At 50.2% G+C, this 21,767-nt stretch overlaps 1 protein-coding gene and 1 long non-coding RNA gene across 3 annotated transcripts in view; both read right to left on the bottom strand.

Annotated features, from left to right (window-relative positions):
* Nucleotides 1–3,263: 3,263 nt before the first annotated feature.
* Nucleotides 3,264–10,024, bottom strand: LOC117308666 (uncharacterized). 2 transcript variants are annotated; one of them, XR_012327430.1, is made up of 4 exons: nt 9,517–10,024; nt 6,924–6,983; nt 6,585–6,757; nt 3,264–6,326 (listed from the first exon to the last, which is right to left on the bottom strand). It is a non-coding gene; the product is annotated as an uncharacterized lncRNA (long non-coding RNA). The 2 variants fall into 2 exon arrangements; XR_004522782.2 differs by having other exon boundaries at nt 3,264–6,757; nt 9,517–10,014.
* Nucleotides 10,025–20,321: 10,297 nt separating this feature from the next.
* Nucleotides 20,322–21,767, bottom strand: part of TG (thyroglobulin) — a 242,494-nt gene continuing 241,048 nt past the window's right edge. Inside the window, exons 47-48 of the mRNA XM_019931980.3 lie at nt 21,453–21,643; nt 20,322–20,554 (exon numbers count right to left, since the gene is read on the bottom strand). Of these exons, the coding sequence (XP_019787539.2) occupies nt 20,436–20,554; nt 21,453–21,643 (310 nt within the window). The 3' untranslated portion in view covers nt 20,322–20,435. The remainder of the gene's footprint in view (nt 20,555–21,452; nt 21,644–21,767) is intronic.

Raw genomic sequence — 21,767 nt, 5'->3', positions numbered from 1 at the left:
TAGGCCACATGGTTTGTTTGTGTTTTTTTCAAATGATCACAAATCTCCAAAGGAATTTCTAAAATATTTATTGGAAAAGAATCTGTGTGTAAGTGGACCTTACGCAGTTCAAACCCATGCTGTTCAAGGGTCAACTATACTTATTTAAACATTCGTTGAACAGTATGTTTGCACACGTGAAAACAGAGTTACAGAGATTAATTTACTTCTCAAGGTCATAGGAACGGCAGAGTCAAGATTTGAATCTATGTCTGTCTTGTTCTAAAACCCGTTCTTTCAGATGTTCTCCACTGGCTTCTAAGCACATCTGAAGCTCACAGCCACCCTGAGGACTGCAAGGCAGCCTCCATCACCCCCTTTCTTAGACTCAGAAAAGTTGAACGACTTACATTTGGCACAAATGTAGGTGAATTGCAAACCTACGGTTCCATCATCAGATCTAGAACTGTTTCAGCTCTGGTGCCTGCCCACCCCTTTTCTCTCGGGCTGGGATACCAGGGGCGGGATGGCAGCAGGGAGCCATTGGGTGGGTCTGTGTCTTTCAGTGGATTATCTGCGATCCAGATGAGCAGAGGCACTGTCTTCTTTGCCAAGGTTACAAGAACCTCCTCTCTTCAGTAGATCTTCCCTTTGGGGGCTCAGGTGGGTGAGAGAGAGAGGCGAGACATGCATAAAGGGAGGAACCCTGAAATCCCCAGGACAAAAATAACCTCATTTTCCACCACTTCCACTCCTACCCTCCATCCAAGGGGAAGGGCAGCAAAGTTTCAGAAACTGAAATGACTAGAAAGAAAAGAAAATTATTCAGTTGCCCAATATTTACATAAGAAGCTGCTTACATTTTCCTTTCCTATATTTAGCTTATGAGCTGGCCCACAGACATGGATATCCACCCACATGCACACGAGGATGCGTGCCCAGATCTACGTGTCTCACACACGCAGGCTCGATGTGCATGGCAAGCCGTCCCTCAGCCCACCTGGATTACGGACACAGCAGGGTCTCTGGGACGTGTCTATTCTCCTCCCCAGGCTCTGTGTCTTTGTTCGTCATACTGTCGATTGAATAAAAATGCACAATCTAAAAGCTGAAAATTATGTTTTACTCAGCAGTCTTACTGAGGACTATAGCCCAGGATACAGCCTCTTGGATTGCTCTGGGGGACTGTTCCGAAGAGGTAAGGGAGCGGCCGGGATATATAGGTGTTTTGTCCAAAAACAAAAACAAAAACAGATGGTCAAACATCAAAAGATAGTAATCTAATTAAAGAAAAAACAGACATCTCAAGTTAATAAATTTAACACTTTTCTATGTATGAGGAGATGCAAGAGTCTGGGCTAAATGAAATTATTCCTTTGATGTGCATCTTAACTATCTAGGGCGAGCATCCTGGTTTTCTCCATCCTGAATCCCCTCAAGGTGCACAGTTGAGGGAGGGCGGCAGGGGCAGCTGCAATGGCTGGTGGCTTTATGGCCGCAACATCCTTTGTTTACTGAAATGACAGGCGACATTCTTTGTCCAGAATGCGAACGAGTCTACGTTTGAGTTTCTTCAGAGGAAGGTCCTGAGATGAGAATTCAAGTGCAAGGGAGTTACTGGGAGGTGACTTGGGGAATCCCACTAAGAGAATGGTCAAGGGACACAGGGAATGCAAGGAACATCGTGAACACACAGCGGTGACCAGGGCAACAGAGGCCCAACCCCATGGGGAGCTCTGGGAGGGAGTGCAGAATGTGGCTCAGAATTATCCCACCCATGGAGGGAGGACGCTGGAGTGTGTATAGATCAACTCCCTTTCTGTCCTGGTGGAAGGCTGGTGTAGGAATGCACACTTTCACATGAGCCTGTCTGACGCGTGGGTGTAGGACACAGCCAGTCCAAGAAAGATGCCCATCACCACATCACCCAGAAAAAGGCTTCCATCCCAGTTCCGTTACATCCTTATTTGATACCTTCAATAATTCCCTTCTTGCCTCTGAACTTCAAGTTTCCTCATCTATAAACTGGGGAGAGGATGAAGGGTGGGGATGTGATAAACTAACGCACCTCAGGCATTGACTCACTTCACTCAACTTGCTTGAGGATCAACTCAGACTCTCAAAAGAGACTCATTTTCCGTCTCACCACCTCAACTTTCTTGGTTCCTCTTCAGCCTCTCCTTGTTAAATGGCCCTGGGCTCAGTTCTCAGACGTCTGTCTTCTCTAGAACACACCTCTCAGGTGACGTCATCTAACCTGAAAGCTTCGAGTATCATCTGGAGTAACTCTCAGGGCGCCCACACTCCTGTGTCCTCTCTGCCTCCTTCAAAGCAGATCTGGAATCTGACCACTTCTCACATTGCCTTCTATCACCCAGGTCCAACCCCTCCTCCTTTATCTTTGGCTTGGATCATTGCAATAGCTTCTTAATGCTTTAAACAAAATTTTTTTTTTAAATTGACGTATAGTTGATTTATAATGTCGTGTTAGTTTCAGGTGCACAGCACAGTGATTCAGTTATACATATATGTGTATATATCTATTACACTTCAGATTCTTTTCCTTTATAGGTTATTACAAAATGCTAAGTACAGTTTTAACTCTGCTCTTTTTAATTCCTGTTCCCTTTACAGCCTTTTCTCCACACGAAAGCCAGAGGGATTCTTCTTCAATACAAGCTGGACCATGTCACTCTATTCAGAGTCTTCTAATGCCATCCCATCTCATCTAAAGGAAAAGCCAGGGTCTCGACATTGGTTTACAAGACTGACTGGACCCTTTGACTCAAATCTCAAGTCTTATCTTCTCCACCCCTCTCTCCTGCCCACGGTCCAAGTACCCTCGGCCTCAGGGATTTTGCATGTGCTGCCGGCTCTGGGGGACATTCTTTCCGATGTCCTCCTTCACCTCCTTCAAGACTTTGCTCAAATATCACTGTCTCCTTGAGGTCTACCCTAAGCACCCTATTTCAGATTGCGATGCTATCCCATCTCACCTCCTCTTCTTTCCCTGTTAATTCTTCATAGCGCTCATAACCATTTATTATACTATAAGATGTTTGTGTTTATTTTATTCATTGTCTATTTTCAACCCACTGACCCCCAGTAGACAGTAACTTCATGAGGGCATTTCTTTTTGCCTGTTCTGATCACTGATGTATTCCAGAGCAATGCCTGGCAATAGAAGTACTCAGTCATTTGTAGAGTGAATGAGTAAATGAATGAATGGTATGGTGTGGGATCAATTCAATTTTATTTCCACAACTTACTGTTACCTCGTACACATTACTTACCCATCTAAATCTTAATTTCCTGATCTGTAAAATGGGGGGAAAAGTAGTACCTCCCTTCTATGGCTGTTGTGAAGAGAGGTGATATGTGATATATTAAACACTCAGCGACCAGAACATAATATGCTAAAAAGGTAAAAAAAAAATTTAAGTTTCTCTTTCACCTTGTACTTTGGTGGCTTCACAGATATCTTAGTGGAAAATTCAAAGAGCTCATGGTATAATAGTAGATACAAGAAAACGAACAAAAACACAACAAAAAATGATGCAAAGTGTATGTAAAAGATTAGCATAATTATGTAAATCTACACATACTCACACACAGAGACAAAAGGCCAGAAGAAACTTTGTCAAAATATTTATGACAATTATTTCCGGCATTTCTGGGGGGATTATGGGTGCCTAATTTTTTTATTCATATCATTTTTACGAAATTTCCCATAACAAATTTGTGTGACTTTTACAATTAAAAAAGCAATGGACAATCTTAAAAGAAAAAAATAGAGACCTTGTAAGAAATGTGTGTCTCTTTCCTCAGGAAGACCCTTCAAGCCCAAGTCCTCATCCTATAGTCCACAATGTTTTCAGAACACATTTTAATTCTTGTGTGTCAGGAGTTCACACTCCTTTTTTTTTTTTTGAGGTACGCGGGCCTCTCACTGCTGTGACCTCTCCCGTTGCGGAGCACAGGCTCCAGACGCGCAGGCTCAGCAGCCATGGCTCACGGGCCCAGCCGCTCCGCGGCATGTGGGATCTTTTTGGATCGGGGCACGAACCTGTGTCCCCTGCATCGGCAGGCGGACTCTCAACCACTGCGCCACCAGGGAAGCCCAGGAGTTCACTCTCTTATTACAAACCCACATCTGTCTTCTCCAAAGCCCATTTTCCTACTACATACCAAGTAGTAGCTTCTATATATCGAGGCCAAGTCTTCTCCAGCAACTTCGTTTACCTCATCTGTAGCACCACTGGGGATTAAAATGTAGAGCTACTAAAAATAATATGCAGTATGTACTTCTAATCAATGGGTCAAAGATTGACCAACATGATCAATGCATCATTTCTTGAAACAAGAATAGCAGATTGGGGCCAGGGTGCCAGGCTGTGGTCCAGCTGTGCCTCTCCCCCCTTGAGCTAAGCCTGCCCCACCGCTGTTTTCCTGAGACCCCAACTTGCAAAGACCAAATCTTGGCAGAGAATATTTACATCCGGTGGGCATCATTAAGGGACATATGGGGACATGAACCAGACATCCAGTCCCTGTCAATGCTCTGAGATCCAGGATTCAGACGTTTCCTGGTGAGAGAAGAGGCAGGGGAATGTCTGTTCCTGCCTGGTCACCCCAAAGAGTCCCCACATGTACTCGCAGTGACTCAATTTGTCAAGAAATGACTACATTGTGTTTTCTGTTACCTGGCAAAAATGGGTCCTCAAAATAGACTTTAAGTTGAATTTTTGTTATCTGTTTTGGTGACAGTAAAATTCAGAATCTACTGCAATAATGATCAGAAGGTTCCTCGGGTGGTAGGTCATGAACTTCCTCTCTGACGGCTTTTCAAGCAACGATAACACAGCCTGTAAGCAGAGCATCTATTTTCCCTGGGCCCAGCCTTGTTTCTGCGAGGCAGTGTCCTCCTGGGCTGTGTGGAAGTCCCGCTGGTGCCCTGGTCGTTCCAGAGAGCATCCTGGAACCCAGCAGCAATTGGGGCTTTATGCAGAAATCAAGGACAGATACAGGAGGGAGGGATTAGGTAGTGAAGCAGCTAGGAGAGGGGATTTGGGAAGACACGGCTGTGTGAAATTTCCCTTTGGCTCTGCTCACCGTCTATTGACACCAAGGAAGAGGGGGCTAGAGGCAGAAATAGACGATGTAGTTCACTCAGAAGAAATTGCTAACCTGAGAGGCAAGCGGGCTTTTGGGGTGTCTTAATGGCAGTGAGGTTCCAAATGCATGAGTCAGTGTAGGGGGCGGTGGATGGGGAGTGGGTGGGAGGGATTCCCTCCCCGACCCCAAGGGGCGAATATTTCACAACAGGCAGGGCAAGTGAATCAGCTTTCCAGCCTGCTTGCTGCCTGTAAATCACCAGCATGGTGGTTCCAGTGCCTTCCAGCCAAACACCAGCACTGATTCTCTCCGTGGCAGCAGAAGGTCCACCCGTGAAATTACAGGGTGGCCTCAGCTCAGGGCAGCACCTACCTTCCAGCCAAACACCAGCACTGATTCTCTCCGTGGCAGCAGAAGGTACACCCGTGAAATTACAGCATGGCCTCAGGGCAGCACCAGCCTATGGGATACAACGTCCAGCCCAGAAAGAGGCACCACCCTGGGGCCCTTCGATGTGGCCACTTGGAAGCTGCCTTTCGATGCACCAGGATGCCCTGGTCTGACTGTATGATGGACACCTGTCCTGCTGACTGACGTGCTTGCAAATATTCCCCTGTCTTGTCCCACGTGCCAGCCCCCACCCCCGGGCTCTCACCACAGGGTAGGGGAAGGGTCTCGGACGGGGTGAGGCGTCTGGGGTGCGCATTCTGGTGTATGAAAATGTTTACTTTTTGGTGGTTCCTCGGCTGGACACGGTCCCAGTGCCCCGTGTCAGCAGAGCTGATGCTGCGTCACATGCCGTGGCTCTGGGGTGACAGGTCCCCACAGGGAGCGTGAGTAGGAGAGAAAGAAAGGGACAGCAGGGCAGACATGGCCGCCGGGACCTGTGGGACTTCGGCGACACTCCAGGACCTCCTGGGGCGAGTTGGGAAGGCTCTGGTTGGGGAGATTTTGAACACCGAGGGCAAAGGTGGAAGGCTGAGCTGTGTTCTGGGTGGAAGAACAAGCCAGAGGGAGGGAGTCAGGGGATGGCGGTGGTAAAGGGTTTCCACGGGCCTCCGAGCTGTGGGCAAGGAAACGGGTCTTCAGAGGCACCACCTGGAAGCTGAGGGGCGCAGGCCGGAGGCTCTGGGCCATCTGTCGGCGGCAGGACTGCGGGCTTTCAGAATGAGTCAGGGACCGGCTGCTGACGCTGGTATTTTCCGTCCCAGGCCGTGTGGGCTGATCCTGAGCTTCAGAGGAAACCACTTGGCGAGAGGCGGCCTGGGAACCCTCAAGTCATATACCAATGTCCTCCTGCCCTTCAGCCCCCTGACCTCCAGCTCGGGCATACGTGAGGACACACGCCACCGCCAGGACCAGCACGAGGGAGCACGTGCCCACGCACAATCTCCAGCTTGTCACACGCGCAACACGCACTCACACCACCGCCGGCCCCGACCTATGCGTACACCCTCCCTGCCACACAGAAAGGAGCAGCGTTTACTCACTCATTCCTGCTGAGCTAGCGTGAAGGGAAGAAGTGACACAACCCGTGCCCAATGGGCAACGCCACTGGAACTGGGGCCTTGTCTGTGTGCGGTAGCTGGGGAGGGGCAGGCTGGAACCCATCGAGGGGTGCGCTGAGGGACGCCTGCAAAGCCTCTGAACTGTCCTGATGTAGCTAGAGATAGAATACAATGGAAGGGATGGTGTCACTGATGATGCTGGGTGACTCTCTGGTTTAGAAAAATGCCATAGAGGGCCTTCTGCATCCAGAGAAGCACACTTCTCTCCGCCACCCTCCTCGGGACGTGGACCCAGATTGGCCGTAGGTGAAGATGACTCACCTGATACCATAACAGGGATTCCCGATCTCTTCTGATGGGCAGGGAGAGAGAGGCCAGAGCCTGGAAAGAAGAGAAGAGGACAATATAGGAAGAGTTCCATGGGTGAGCAAGTGGGAGGCTGGGCAGAGCAGACGGCTGGAGGGTGTGACGCCGCCTGACCCCGAGGCTCGGCCTGGCCTCTGCAGGGAGCAGGTCTGAAGCTCTATGCTTTCTTGACCTCCCCAGAGCTCATTGCCTACAAAAGGAAAGAGTAACGTCTCAGGCAGAAGCTTCTAGCTTTGGGTGTTCAGCAGCCTGTATCATGAAGGTAGGTCTACCATTACCTCCCATTTTCCCAGCAGGGTTGAGGAGGGGGTGGCCTAGCTGGAAGAAATTCTGCACCTTTAAAAACTTGAACAAAGAATTGAGGAGGAAAAATATGACTATTCCAAATAGATGTCCAGCCAGAGGGATAAAGCTCTGTAGTCAACAGCAGAGAAATTGGTTAGGCAATGCAGACACGCCCTTGTATCTGACGGAGGACGTCCCGTTCTGCACAGCGGCATCGGCTTAGTCCCCACCAGTGGGCTAAGGGCAGTGGCTGAAATCCACCTCTTGCCTGTCACCAGGCCATGAAGCTACAGGGCCCTCCCCAGAGGGGCGCAACTTGTTCTGAATGTCATAGATGCCAACAACATAAATATGGAAAGCAGAGTTCCAAGAACACTGGCCTGCAGTTAGGAGCCCTGTGCTCTAATCCCACTGTGGCTACTCGGAAGGTACTAGAAGGGGCTCTATTTCCCCACCATCTTACAAAACACAGCGTGACACAGTGGGTGAGAGGAAGTGCACCGTGACGAAAAAATGCCCTGGAGTGTGTCAGATGAATGACCCAAGGAGACCCGAGGGAACAGCTCTGTGATGGTGGGCAAGTCACTCACCCCGTCTGAGCCTGAGTTTCCCATCTGTAAAATGCTGATGATAACTGCTCTCTCTCTGGCCTACTTGCCCGAGTTGGTGTGGAGAACAGACGAGTTATAAACATCCATGCCCTGTGGACACCCCAAGGTAGTCATGTTTATATAAAAGAGTCCAGGAGCGGGAGTTTGGTGACCCCACCTGGCCAGTCAAGGTGAGGCCAGGATACATCATCCCCAATGTCCCCGCCAGCCTCGCCTGGGGGCCCTGATAACATGTGGTCCAGCTGCTGTTGACCTGTTGTGGGTCCCTTCCTTTCTCCCAGCTTCAGTTTCCGTTTAGAAAATGGCAGAGGGGGACAAGATGATCCCAGATGTCCCTGCAAGCTCTGACCTTCTATGCGACTGCAGTGCTATACAATGTGGTCTCTGTGGTGGGACTGTTTGGACCTTCAGATCTCCTCCTTCCTCAGTGAGGAGGTCGAAATGAAGCTGAAGAAGGTCCAGTAAAGCAGAACGTGGTGACACTGCATCGTGTTTGCGTTCCCTTGTGAATAGTCGACTCTATGCACTAAGTCAATAGGAATAACAATGGTATGATGAAAATATGGAAATTTAAACAATCAAATGCCTATAAATACAAGCTACCTATTGCTCTTTTGTGATGAACCAAAAAGACAGAGATCTGCTCCAACATCAGAGAAGAAGCTGTCATAGATTTAAAAGGGGCGCACTCTGTACCCCAACTGTACCTATTGGACATTTACAGGAGATTCTCAAGGTTAATTTTGGCTGTATATGATTTTTACTCAAGAAATCAGAGCCTAACCTCCCTCCAACACTGCAAGATTCAGAGTAATACTCGTACTAGTACTAAATTCAGTACTAAAGTAATACACCGTGATTAAAATTTACTTAGAAGAATAATTAATGATGCAGTGAGTGCCCACATTTGATTAAAAAAGTTTCTTTTAAAGCGGGGTACAAAATGGTATATAGTATATGTGCCTTTTTGTTGTTTAAGTGTGTAAATAATTATATGCTACAGGAGTATGTTCATAAATGCTCAAAGTAGAAAGATATAACACTCTGAACGATGTGAGTGTATCTCTCTGGGTACTGGGGTTTGGGGTGATTGCGTTTCTCTCCTTTGTCTGGTCTGCTTTCAGTAATGATTCTTATGCCTCTGCAATCCAAGTCGTAAGTCGCCGATTGATCTAAGGAGCAGCTGGGGAAGAATCCCCAGAGGGCCCCAGAGGAACGGCAGAGGCTGGCCGTAGAGGGCCCCGGTGACCTTGCTCCCTCTCTCTCAACCGCTAACATACGTTGGAGCTATTCGGGGCCTGTGATGTCACCCGGCGGGCCGGCCCACGGCTGTGGTTATGATGTCATCTGCTGTCTGCGTGTGTGGCTCTGTGGCCAGTGAAGTCACTGGGGTGGGGCAGTCCCTGGAGGCGGCCCCTTTGTTCCCTGCACGGGAAGCTGCCTCCCCTGGACTTGGTCTATAGGAATCCACCACGACAGCCCAAGAAGCTCCAGGGCCGAAAAGGAGGAGCTGGCTAGGACTGGCGGGTTTGGCCTTAAGCCTCTACCCTCGGGGGGCTGGCATGCCCGGGCCCTCCGCAGTCCTCCCAGCCTGCCTGCTTCCTGCTGCTCCACCACCGAGAGGGCCCATATCGTGACTGTGTCTACTGTACCTTGCAGGAGGCTTTCAAGGTCAATTTTGATGATTCTTCAGCATCCCCGGCTGACCCTGAACTTCGCCTCATGATAGGCCCTCTACCCAGCAGCAGCGCCTGCCCCCGACCCCTGCACGGTTAACCTCAGCCCGTCCTTCAAAGAGCCTGTTTCCAAGTCCCCGCCTCTGTGGTCGCACAGAGGCAGCGTGGTATGGCTATTCACGGCTTGAGCCCTCGTGCCAGACTTCTGGGGCCAAATCCCTCTTACAGGGTGTGGTCTTGGGCAGGATTTCTCACTCCTCTGGATTTCGGGGAAACGGATTTTTCACCCCTCCCTTCACTTGAGAACGAAACGAGGAATTTCATGTATGATCCTGGCAGAGCTCAGCCTGGGTCCGGGTTACTGTTTGCTGCTGCTCATGGCAAATAACCTTCCTTTGTGTCTCGTTCTAGCTTCTCCTGGACATTTCTGGACACTGCGGCACCTTACATAAACCCACCTGAATTACTTTCTCATCAGTAAAAAGGGGGATGGAAATAATTATTAAATCAGGACAGATATCTGATATTAAAACTGGAAATGAACTCAGAAAGAGATGGTCAGCTGGTCTCCCTTCTCTCCCAGGCACCCTGGAGATCTTTAAAGGGAAGGTCGCTGAAAGACCAGGCCACAGTTTTGGTTCTTTTTGGCCCAGCTGATCGCGTTTGCCACATCTTGTTCTGAACCATCACGCATCCAAATCCTTGACCCAGTTGCAGCCTCTGCGAATAAGAAAAGGGGTGAGAAGAGAGGAGAATGGTGACTTTTACCTTAATGGCCTGTGAAACCACAACTAAAGGATTTTCCCCCCTGACGTGATATCAGAGTTCAAGGTGGAAGTAGCAACAAGCTGTCCTCCCAGCAAAGTTTCCCCCACCCCCTCCCTGTTCCCATCCCCTCCACCCCCATGAATCCCCACCTGTCTGCATGACCCATCAAGTGGTCGTGAGCCGTTACACAACTGGGAGGGGTACCGTCAATGGGAAGGGATTCAGGACATTAGTTCACCACGGCACTTGTGAAACCTTTGGGGAAAATCTTGACTTTGTCTGGAACATTACTCGAATTCTATTGTATGGGATATGTTTAGTTTCAGTGAAATTCCCCCAAGATTCTCCCAGCCAAAAAGTCTTGGTCTTAATCGACCCTGCCTGGTACCCTAGGGGCCCAAAGTCTAACGGTCCATGGGTCTTGGTAAGATATCTTGAAGGATGGTATATGTTTAAGGAAGAGAGGGATATGGGAGCCTGGCTCTCAGCGGACACCACAAAGAGTGGTGACGGTCATACTTCCAGTATGCTTGGTAGAAGTATACAGTAGCCAAGGGGCTTAGAGGTTCTGACTTCTTCATAACCTGGAGGTTCTGTGTATTGGTTTTTATTATTAGCGTAGAAAATTGGCTTAAAACAATACAGATTTTTCTCTATCACAGTTTCTGTAGGTCAGGAGTCTGCCACGGCCACCCCAGGCTAAAATCAAGGTGTCATCAGGGCTGCATTTCTCACTGGAGACTCTGAGGAAGAATTTACTTCCAGGCTTCTTCAGGTTGTTGGCAGAATCTAGCTCCTTGTGGTTGTAGGACTGAGGTCCTTGCTGGCTATTAGCTGGGGGCCACTCTTAGCTCCAGAGGCTTCTGTCTGGTCCTTGGATGCAGGCCCCTGTATCTCAGAGGCAGCAACAGCAAGTTGAATCCTTCTCATGCTTGGAATCTCCATGCCTTCCCCTTCTGCAGCATCTCTTCTGCCCCCAGACAGAGAAAGTTCCCTGCTTCTAAGGGGTCAGGTGACCAGATTGGCCCCCACCCCAACTAGATACTCCAGATATCTTCCTATATTAAGGCCCCTAAACTTAGTCACGTCTGCAAAGCCCCCTTTGGCATATAACAACCTATTTATGCGTTCTAGGTATCAGGGCATGGCCATGTTTGCAGGGCCAGTATTCAGTCTGCCGCACCCTGCAGTGAATTCTGTCCCACCTTGAGAATTCTGTCTGATCTGGGGTCTCTGAGTTTTCCTTCATCCTTCTGAAAAGCACTCACTGAGCATTCCCTGTGCCAGGAAATTTCTAAGTGTTTGGGATACAACATGGAAATGATAATATACTACTAAGAGGAGAGAGAAAAAGAAACTGGGTCCTCTTGAACACCTACGATGTGGCAGGTGACTTCATGCATTTTCTATAATGGTCAAGAACATCCCATTGTACAGATGAGAAAACTGGGGTTCAGGGGTTCAACAATGCACCCAAGATCGTCAGGACTCACCTGCTCGTTCCTCCTGGGCTGTCCAGGTTCTAGACCTTCCGGACACCTCCAGTCCACAGAGGGAAACACCACACCTGCTGGGACCAAGCCCTGGACCCTCTGCACCGGGGGCCATTTCCCTCTTCCCTAGAGCATGAGGCTGTCTGCATTTGTGGCCTTCCTGAGGGACCCCAGGGGGTTTCCCAAGGAAGCTGGAGGGGGAGCCAGCTGGCCTGCAGTCCCTAACATGGATGCCCAGAGTTGCTCTGCAGATGCCAGAGGGTACTGGGTGGGCTCCAGGCCCTGAAATCTCCTTTGGCCAAATTTACATGTTCTGGGCTGCCCAGGTGTGCTCCTTCCTCTTTCTGATGACCTGATGTATTTATAGCTCATCCTTCAAAGGGTAACGAGCAGTTGGCTTCAGACTACAGTCTTGTAGACAACTGGGAACAAATTAGGTGTTAATGCATGCTGTTGAACTAAGTGAGAAGGGCGGTGGCCAAAAGCCAGAAATATCCAAATAAAAAGCATTGCATCATAAGAGCAATTCACCTCCAGTTACTAATATTGTTTTTAATTATGACAATCACCTCTTGAACAGTTGCTGCATGTAAATGCTTTTAGGTGCCGTTGATAGATGTGAATTTATTTACTCCTTATGGCTCCTGAGAAGCGTAGGTATGGGATTTCATCACTAAGTCTGGAGGTGCTCAGAGATGTTAAGTAACCTGCTCTAGGACACAGAGCCGGCAAGGTGCAGAGGCTGGATTCAAAGGGGCAGGCGTGCCTTCTGCCAACTCACAGCCAACCAGACCACGTGGAGACCAGCGAGCCCTCTGGGTCCCTGACTTACACTGTAGTCACACAACTCTGTGCTGTTGGTCATCTCCTTCCCCGCTTTTACAGTGAAACAAACCGAGCTTCAGAAAAGCCGGGACCCCAGGGCTAGAAGGACCACCAGAAGGAAAAAAGAATGGTGGTGTGGATCTGGAAGCCAAGCTTTGGCATTTCTATGCTGCATTGTCCTTCTCTGGGACCGTGTTGGTCCAGACACCTGGGCTGGTGTCTGAGGTCACACTGACTTCTCCACCTAACGGGACAGGCCCAGGACTCCTGGGTCTTCTCTCTGCTGTTGGGGTGGGGCTTTGTCCTGGTTTGCTATTTTTTCTTTCCAGAACACCCTTCCCCCAGCTCTTCCATGACTGGTTCTAGTCCTTCAGTGAGATACACACAAATGCCATGTCCTCATGAGGGGGTTTATGTTCCCCTTCTCTCTCATTACCCCACCGCTGACCAGGCACACAGCTGGACTCAAGGATGCTTGGAGACAGCGGGACGAGGGCAAGGGAGGGAGGCGGAGGGTTCATTCAGAGAGAGGGGAGGCCCAGTGAATTCCAGTTTGAATATAAAGAAACAAAGAGGATGAGACGATGCCAGGGCTATCTTAGAGAAGGGTCAGCCAGCAAAGGCCTGGGACCAACTCTGGTCCTACCTCCCCTTTCAAGGGCAGCCCACGTCCCAGGCCAGGCAGCACTTCGGCAGAGCCCCAGACGTTGGTCACTGCCCCCAGGTTCGTTGGTAAAGTTCCCTCACTTGTCTGTTTCCCCGCTGTGACTCACTTTCTGACCTCGGAAAGGCCCAGAAGGTTGGCTCACACAGGCACCACTGGGACGGGGGCGCTGGCACGGCATTCGAGCAGACTTGCTCCAGGTACCGGAAGCTGAGCGCCTGCTTAGGCGGAGGGTGGAAGCAGGACCATCGAGGGAGGGGAGCGGGGGCAACCCCAGGAGCCCTGGGAGGATGGAGAGCTGATGGGAAAGAAACTCAAGGGCTCCCCTGGCAAGTGGCGGGTCGGGACCCGGGCCGGAGGGAGGCAGCTCCTGAACATGTGAGCTTACTAGATGCTGTCATGCCTTAGGGCTCCTGTATGCTTGCTGGGAGCCAGCTGTGCTTCTGTTCCTGCAGGGGACGGGGGGGGGTGCCTAGAACACCATCCCCACCTGCCCAAGCTGTCTACGCCAGGCTTATTTTTATTCATCCTTTGTATTCTGCCTGGGGCCACCTTTCTGGAGAACATTCTCCCATCGGACTTAGGTGCCCCCTGGGGCTCCTGAAACCTCAGCTTTGTCTCTATCAGCACACTCGTTGCCCTGAATTGAGACCCGCTGCTTACTTGTCTGAGCCTCTTTCTAGACCCGGAGCTCCTCAAGCATTGGGACTATTTATCTTTGTATTTTCAGCACCGAGTAGAGGGCTCAGCCCAAAGTGGGGAATGAGCTGCACAGAAACATATATTCATAATGAAAACATCTTCCAATGATTGTCCATCAATTTCTAATTATGCAGGACATTGATTTCTCTTGCCTTATAGGAGCCTCACAGCAGGGCCAGGAGAGTGATGACGTGTCCACATTTTCCAGGTGGAGCTGATGCCCCAATTGGTGGAGGGGTTTGGTGGGTCATTCAGTAGGAGAGCTGCTGAGTCAGAGCTCAGACTCCTATCTGAATCTGAAAGCCATATATCATCCTTAAGGTAGTGGTACCCAAACCTGGCTGAGACTCACTAAGGGGGATGTGAGAACATACACATTCCTGGAAGATGTGAAAAAAGTACAGAGGAAAATGAGGAGGGAAGGAAGGAAGGGAGGGAGGGAGGGAGGGAGGGAGGAAGGAAGGAAGGAAAGAAGGAAGGAAGGAAGAAGGAAGGGAGGGAGGGAGGGAGGGAAGAGAAAAGAAGAGGAAAGAAAGCAATTATAAATGTTAGATAAAACAAGAAGCTGTACTATAATACTATAGTCTAAACAGAAATCGCTCTAACACATAGCATGATTTTAAGGAACTGATGGAGTCTAGTAAAAGAGAAGCTATTTGATCTAGAGGCTTACGAATAGGCCTCTGGAAATGCCCAGAGGCTGCATCACAGACCAAGAGAACAGAATGTGTAATTCTAGCTCACAGCTTGGCCTGTGAGCAATATATATAACATCTTAACCTGGTAAATGAAGTTAACTGGTTTTTAACTGTAGAAATCACCAAGAGGACGAAGCGTGGAAGGCTTAGGGGAGGCTACAGGACAGAATGATTCTAAGAGCCTGGACAGCAAAAAAGAAGAAAAGAAGAAGAAGAGATATCAGGATACAAACACACTCATCACTTAACTAGCAAGATAGGGGTTGCTAGAAAATTGGTGGCGTAAGAAAAAAATATCTTGTTCAGAATTACAGAAGTATCCAAAAGGAAAAATAAGAATTATACCGTTCCTGAGCCTTTGGAGGTTTGCGAGGAGAGGCTGGGCGAGGTGAAGTGAGCTAAGTCTTCAGCTTTCTCAGCAGGAAATCAATAGTCCTAGAATGAAGCTGATAGATGACAAATAGAAACAAATTCATGGTCTAGAGTCACGGCGGGGAGGCTGAACTAAAATGAAAACTGTGAGAAGTCGCGAAAATGGGATTATGGCAGACGGGGGAACAAGGGAGGAATTCCTTAGGTGGGGTATTGTTTATGTGAAGATGTAGATTTCGGAGCCCTACCTGAGACCTACGTATCCTCAAAAGTTTGAGAACAGGAACCTCGGGTGATTTTCACACGCTCAGACCTTTCTTGGACCGATGGCCTGACAGCCTTGGATGGTCCGGGAGGAGATGCCCTTGTCTTCCCAGCTCCACTGGGGACCCTGGATTCCCCAAGTTCCCGACACCCCGGGGCCTCTGTGCCGGGGCCTGGAGCTGGGGGACTTGCAGCTGTGTTACAACTTCCCTTTGAGAAAGTTCCTCACCTCATCCCCTTGTCTGTCTGGCTTCCGGCTCAGGAGGAAGCTGACTCAGAACGACGCTGGACTCACGGTGAATATCATCACTTCCTTTCCTGATTCCTGCCTTACTGATCCCCAGGGTCACCATGGGTCTCACCTCCTGGCTCTTGGGTGACCCTCGCCTTGATGCCAGGTGTTCTGGGGCCTTCCTGCCCTTAGCAGAGGCGGGGAAAGTTTTTGACGTCTTCATGCTTGCCCTGCCACACGTCAGGCTGGCCCAGATCATCTGGGAAGAGACAGGGACTTGCAGAGGCATGTCTGCAGTGCAGGAGAAAGTGCTAGAATGGGAGCTGGGCCCAAGCTCTGAGAGCAGTCCCAGCAGGGTTGGCGGTGGGACCTGGGCGAGCCCCGCTCAGCTCCTTCCTCGTGATGTGGGTTCAGGCCTCCTCCAGCTTGGACAGTCTAACTACTGTATGTGTTTCTTTGGCCAGGCTTTTCTGAGAGCTGCTCCAGTGCAGAGCCAAGACGGCCTGGCCCCTGGACCCTCTGGCTCCCCATCCCTGCCTCTGTCACGGACTGCCTCGTATGTAGTAGGTAGCCTGAATCAATGGCTAACTGTCCAGGCTTTGTGGACAGTACTTTCTTGTGTTCTGTTCCTGTACACAGCACATCAGCAGAGGGTGAATCTGAAGAGCAGGCATGATGATGATGACTGGATGTTCAAATGGGATGTTTTCTATCTCAGTTTGCAAAGGCTGCAAACAAGTAGCCGGTGGCATCTGGTGCTAGGCCCTACGTGCAGGGTCTACAAAGTCGGTGGGCCATACGGGCTCTGTGAGCATCAGTCCATCACCTACCCCAACCAGGTTAAAGAATGTGAATGCCCCATTTTCCAGGCTATCGATGGTGAACTTGGGGTTTTGATATTGGACAGGAGTGAACTTTTTATTAACAGGAAATTAATAAGCTATGCCTGATCTTTGGTCCAAGCACAGGATACAATATACCTCTGAACAAGTACAGCAATGTATTAGTTTTCTATGGCTGCTGTAACAAATTACCACACATTTATGGGCTGAAAACAGCTCAAATTTATTATCTTACAGCTCCGTAGATGAGAAACTGACGTGACTCGCAGTGGATTAACATCGAGGTGTCCGCAGGCTGCATTTCTTTCTAGAGGTTCTAGGGAAGAATCCACTTCCTTGCCTTTTCCATCTTCTAGAGGCCACTCACATTCCTGGACTCATAACCCCTTCCTCCATCTTCAAAATCAGCAGTGTCAGGCCAGGTCCTTCTCACACTGGCATCTCTCTGGTCCTCTCCCTTGCCCCCCTCCTGTTTTTCGGGACCCTTGCGATTACAATGGACCCACCCAGGTAATCCCAGCTGTTTTCCCCCATTTTAGGGTCAGCTGCTTGGTAACCTTAACTCCATCTTCGACCCTAATGTCCCCTTGCCCTGTAACCCTACTTATTCACAGGTTATGGGAATTAGGCTGCGTTCATCTTTGGGGAGCCCTCATTCTGCCGACCACTAATGGAAAATGGTAGGAGAAAATACAAATACTTCCCGCTTACACATTGCTGAGTGTTGCTCATCCAGTAAACTCAGCTGAATTCATTCTGCAGGTGATGAAATTAAAGATTAGAGAGCTTATGAGTGGGGCTCATTTTTTTTTTTTTTTTTTTTTTTGCGGTACGCGGGCCTCTCACTGTTGTGGCCTCTCCCGTTGCGGAGCACAGGCTCCGGACGCGCAGGCTCAGCGGCCATGGCTCACGGGCCCAGCCGCTCCGTGGCATGTGGGATCTTCCCGGACCGGGGCACGAACCCGTGTCCCCTGCATCGGCAGGCAGACTCTCAACCACTGCACCACCGGGGAAGCCCGGGGCTCGTTCTTGAAATCCCCTGATGCCCCCCCAACCCTTCTGGGATTCTGATCTACTCCATCTGGGGTGTGGCCTGGGCGCTGGGATTTGCTACAAGCACTCAGATGATTCTAACCAAGGCCTGCAGCCGCTGGGCTAAAGGAATTACTCCAAGTCACCGCCCTACTGTGAGCTCCTGAAAAAGCAGGCACTGCACTCAGGCCTGTCTTATTTCAAAGCCCCCACTAGGTGCTGGTAGAGGAGAAACCTTCATTTCTTCCGCAGGGAATTGGTACTTTAACTGGAGACAGACTGTAGTTGAAACCAAGGGAACGAAGGTTCAGGGGTAGAATTTCAAGCACCCATTTCCTGATGGCAACACAAGAACAGGACTTCATTTGGGGGAGAAAAATGAGACAGTGCTCATAGGACAACACTTGGCATAGGGTGTGAGACCTCAGAAAATGATGACGCTGCTATTGGTTTTGTTAGGGCCGGGCTGTGGAGAGAGCAAGGCCAGCAGGGCCTTCTGGGTGCGTGAAGCCTCACCCCAAAGTTCACGCTGGCCGCTTCCTCTCTCTCCCCCCGGCGGGAATCTGAGCTCAAGGCTCTCCCAGAGCAGTCCTGGGTGGGCCACCTGGGCATCAGCCTCCCTCCCATCCCTCCCTGACACAGTGCCAGACCCCCCAGGTCTTGAATCCTGCAGTGAGTTGAATTGTGTCCCCCCAAAAGACAGGTCCAAGTCTTCATCCAAGTACCTGTGGATATAAATTTATTTGGAAATATGGTCTTTGCAGTTGTAATTATGGATTTCATGATGAGATCATTTTGGATGAAGGGTGTCCTTGTAAGAGACAGGAGAGGCAGATCTGACACATACAGAGAAGTCCGTGCGAAGACGGAGGAGAAATTGGTGGGACTCCATGGGTCACCAGCAGCCCCCAGAAGCTGAGGGAGGGGCATGAAACCCCTCCCTGAGGGGCCCTCAGAGCCTTAGAGACACTGGCTCTGCCAACATCTTCCTGTTGGATTCTGGCTTCCAGAACTGAGACCATTCATTACTGTTGTCTTAAGACCACCCTCCTCACCCTTTATGGTAACGTCTTATGGCAGCCACAGGAAACAAAGAGAGAGCTCACCCACCTCCACCTCTGGATCCCCGAAAAGAGCCAAACAGGCCTGGGAAGGCAGAGCACTGCCTCTCGGCGCTGTGTCCCCTGCCCCCCGTCTGAGTCCCCAGGCCCTGGAGCCTGATCCTATATGAAAGGTACCAGGAAGCACCAGGGCCATGACCTCTGGCACGGGGGCACTCATGCTCACCTGATTTTACAGCCCACTCTGGACTGAAGAGGTAGAGGTGCTGCAGGCCAACTCCAACTCCAGGTCAAACAAGAATGGCCCCAAGGACGGGTGGGCAGGACCAACTCTTCTGGTCTTGGGAGCAAAGATTGTTTATGCGGCAGAATGACAGCTACCTACCCAACAACTGTCTCCATTCATCTCTGCTAACTTCACCCAGCTTTGTTGAGACAGCAATATCTCCTACTCTAGGGAATAAGTCATGCCTGGTCTCATCAGATCATGGTAAGCCCATTCCCCACTGTCAGTAATTGGTTTAAAAGTGGGGATACAATTCTATTCTGGCCAATGAGATGCAAAGGGAAATTGGCTAGAAATTACTGGGAAAGATTTTCCTCCAAGAAAAGAAAGAGGCACTTGAAGGCAAGGCCCTTGGTACCCTGCTCTGCTTGCTTCCAGCATGGGATGCTGTCAGGAGGGGATGTGATGTCTGGAGCTGTGGCAGCTATATTGTGTTAGTGAAGTGAGCCATCATCCACGTGCTGAAGATGGCAAAGAGGAAGGTTACAAAGTGTCTGGGTCCTTGATGGCATCACTGAGCCACTGATCAATCTTGGGACCATTTGCCTCTGGGAGTCTTCTTTAGTTAAGGCATTGTAGTTGGGTCTTTGTTTACTTAAATGGAACAAAAAAAAGCCTATAATGAAGGTTAGAGGTTACCTGGGGTTTTCAGTGATATAAATAGGTTTTACAGGACACATGATGTGGCTATAGATTTATGTGAAGTCCAGGAAGAGTGAGGAAACAGAGAAGTCAGGAGACCTGAGTTGAACTCTGATCCTGCACTTTGCCCCTGTGTGAATTTAGGCGTAACATAAGGCTTTCTGAGCTCCGCCTTCCATAGCTGCAAAATGGGGGTGATAGTCCCAACATATGAATATTCACTGACTTTGGTCTGAGTTCAAATGAAATGACGTGTGAACGCATTTTATGACATGCCGTGTAAATGACAGACTGTTAACCGGCTCCACCTGCTTTGACTTTGGGTTAATTGCGTGTATGTATAATGGGGATGGGGTGGGGAAGGAAGAAGTTTTAAACAGAAGATTTGCCTTCATAAATGTGTCCCTCAGGAGATGAATGGTAAACTCAGGTGCTTATCTGGAAATGCAAATCAACCAATAGCTGGGGTGATGATTCTGCATCCTTGCACCTCTGCCCTCTCACACTCAGTCAGGCCAATTCTACTTCCTGAAGAGTCCATGGATCTGGACCTCCCCTCCATCTCTGCCCTCACGGCCTCCTTCCAGACCATACTGTTTCTCACTCAGAGATTTGTCCCAGCCCGAGTTGGTCTCCTACCTCCATTCTGGAACCTTCACCAGAGAGCTCTTCCTAACACGCAGGTGAGGCTGTGTCACTCTGGGGCCTGCCCTTGATGAATCCCCATTCCCTGGTCCGTGCGTCCCAGCAGCCAGCAGGGCCTGATGCACAGAGGATGCTCCCTCATCATCTACTGGGAGGAAACAGCAGCCTGGGATTCAAACCTCGGGAGGGTTATTAAGACATAGTTTGGCGTCTCCCAGGGATGTTCTCGAATGAACAAAGCTGAGTCACCACTGCTTCTCTGCATGTAGACACTTTATTGAAAGTGAGTGGCTAAGTTGGAGAATAAGGTGTCCAGGGTGGCAGCTGGGGTGAGGCTGGCAGGGTGGGGGGGTGGATCTTGGGGGCTGGTCACTTGCTGTAGGTCTTGGAGCCAAACTCTGGGAGACCTAGGAGGTCTTCTGTCAGCCCAGGGGCAAACGGGTGGCCTTCCTCTTCAGTCCCTGCTGACGGCCTATCCTCAGCTGCATCTGGAACAGGAGAGGCAAGGCTGGTCTAACCTGGCTCAGGACTCATCCTCCCTCGTCTCTTTCCCTTTGGCCCAAAGAGACCCCAGCCTCTGATGGGAGTTCCCTACTAATGCCCTACAGAGGGACATTTCTGGGGTGGGGCACCAGACTTACCTCCCGGCTCTAGGGACATGCTAAGGGTACAAGGGACTTGGGTTCATCAACTGAGAAGATAAAAGCAGAGTTGAGAGTCTAAACTGTATATTGGGCAAAAGGTCGCTTCCCTGCTGAATGCTACACTCTGCCCCTCCCCATGTGAAGAGCTCCTGTCACACTGAAAACCTCAGCTCTGCACCGCCTGCCCCAGGAAGGCTTCCGGGGACATGTGAGTCCTCCCTCCTTTGGGGGTCTCACTAGCTTGGGGGTAGACTTCCATCGTGGCACCCAAAAAGCTGAAGGACATTCGCTGGGTTCTGTCACTCACTCCCCCACTCTTCTGGAAGCTTCTTAGGGCACTGCATTGATCTCTATATTCCCCGTGCCGTCATTATGATTCACTTCTTCTCAGCACCTTTGCAACAGGAAGTTCTCTTCAACAGGAAGCAGTGAAATACCCATTTCTCCCCCGGCTAGGAATCCCTCTCCAAGGTGTTTCGTCCGAGCCACCAAGGGCAGCGGGCGTGAGGTTCAAGACCCTGCCTTCCTTCCCCACACCAATGCTGCCATCGGTCCCCTACTGAACCCGCCCAGCCCTCCCCAGCCCGGGCCTCCCAGTATCTTCTCCCTGTGCCCCTCCCATCCCCCATCAGAACAGGAGGCCCTTGACAAAGAGAAGCCGCCCCCCCAAAGACTGTGAGTTCCTCACAGGAAGGGGCAATGCCAATGGCATCCCAGTAACCCAGTGGCCCTGGATCCCTACCTGCTGAGGCCTTTAGAGACCGGATGTACTTGGACCAGAAGGAACAGTCGGCCTTTTTCAGGCCCTGTCGATTGGGCAGCAGGACGCTGAGCTCCTTGTAGCTCTCTGCGCCGTCACGGGGCACGAAGTTAGGCCAGGGGGGTGCAAACCCAGGCGCTTTCCTGGAGAACTCGTGTGGGTAGTTGGGATTTCTGGGGGAATGAGAAGAAAGAAAGAAAGTTCCCCAGGAGGCAAGAAAGTTCCCCGTGAGGGAAACTGCTCTCTCCTTTCATCACCTGGGATCACTTCCCACTTGCACGTGGTCTCTGAGGACCA

The sequence above is a fragment of the Tursiops truncatus genome, chromosome 17 (assembly GCF_011762595.2).
Source record: "Tursiops truncatus isolate mTurTru1 chromosome 17, mTurTru1.mat.Y, whole genome shotgun sequence".
Taxonomy (NCBI): Eukaryota; Metazoa; Chordata; class Mammalia; order Artiodactyla; family Delphinidae; genus Tursiops; species Tursiops truncatus.
Note: the sequence above shows the minus strand (reverse complement) of the source record. Positions and strands in the feature narration are given on the sequence as shown.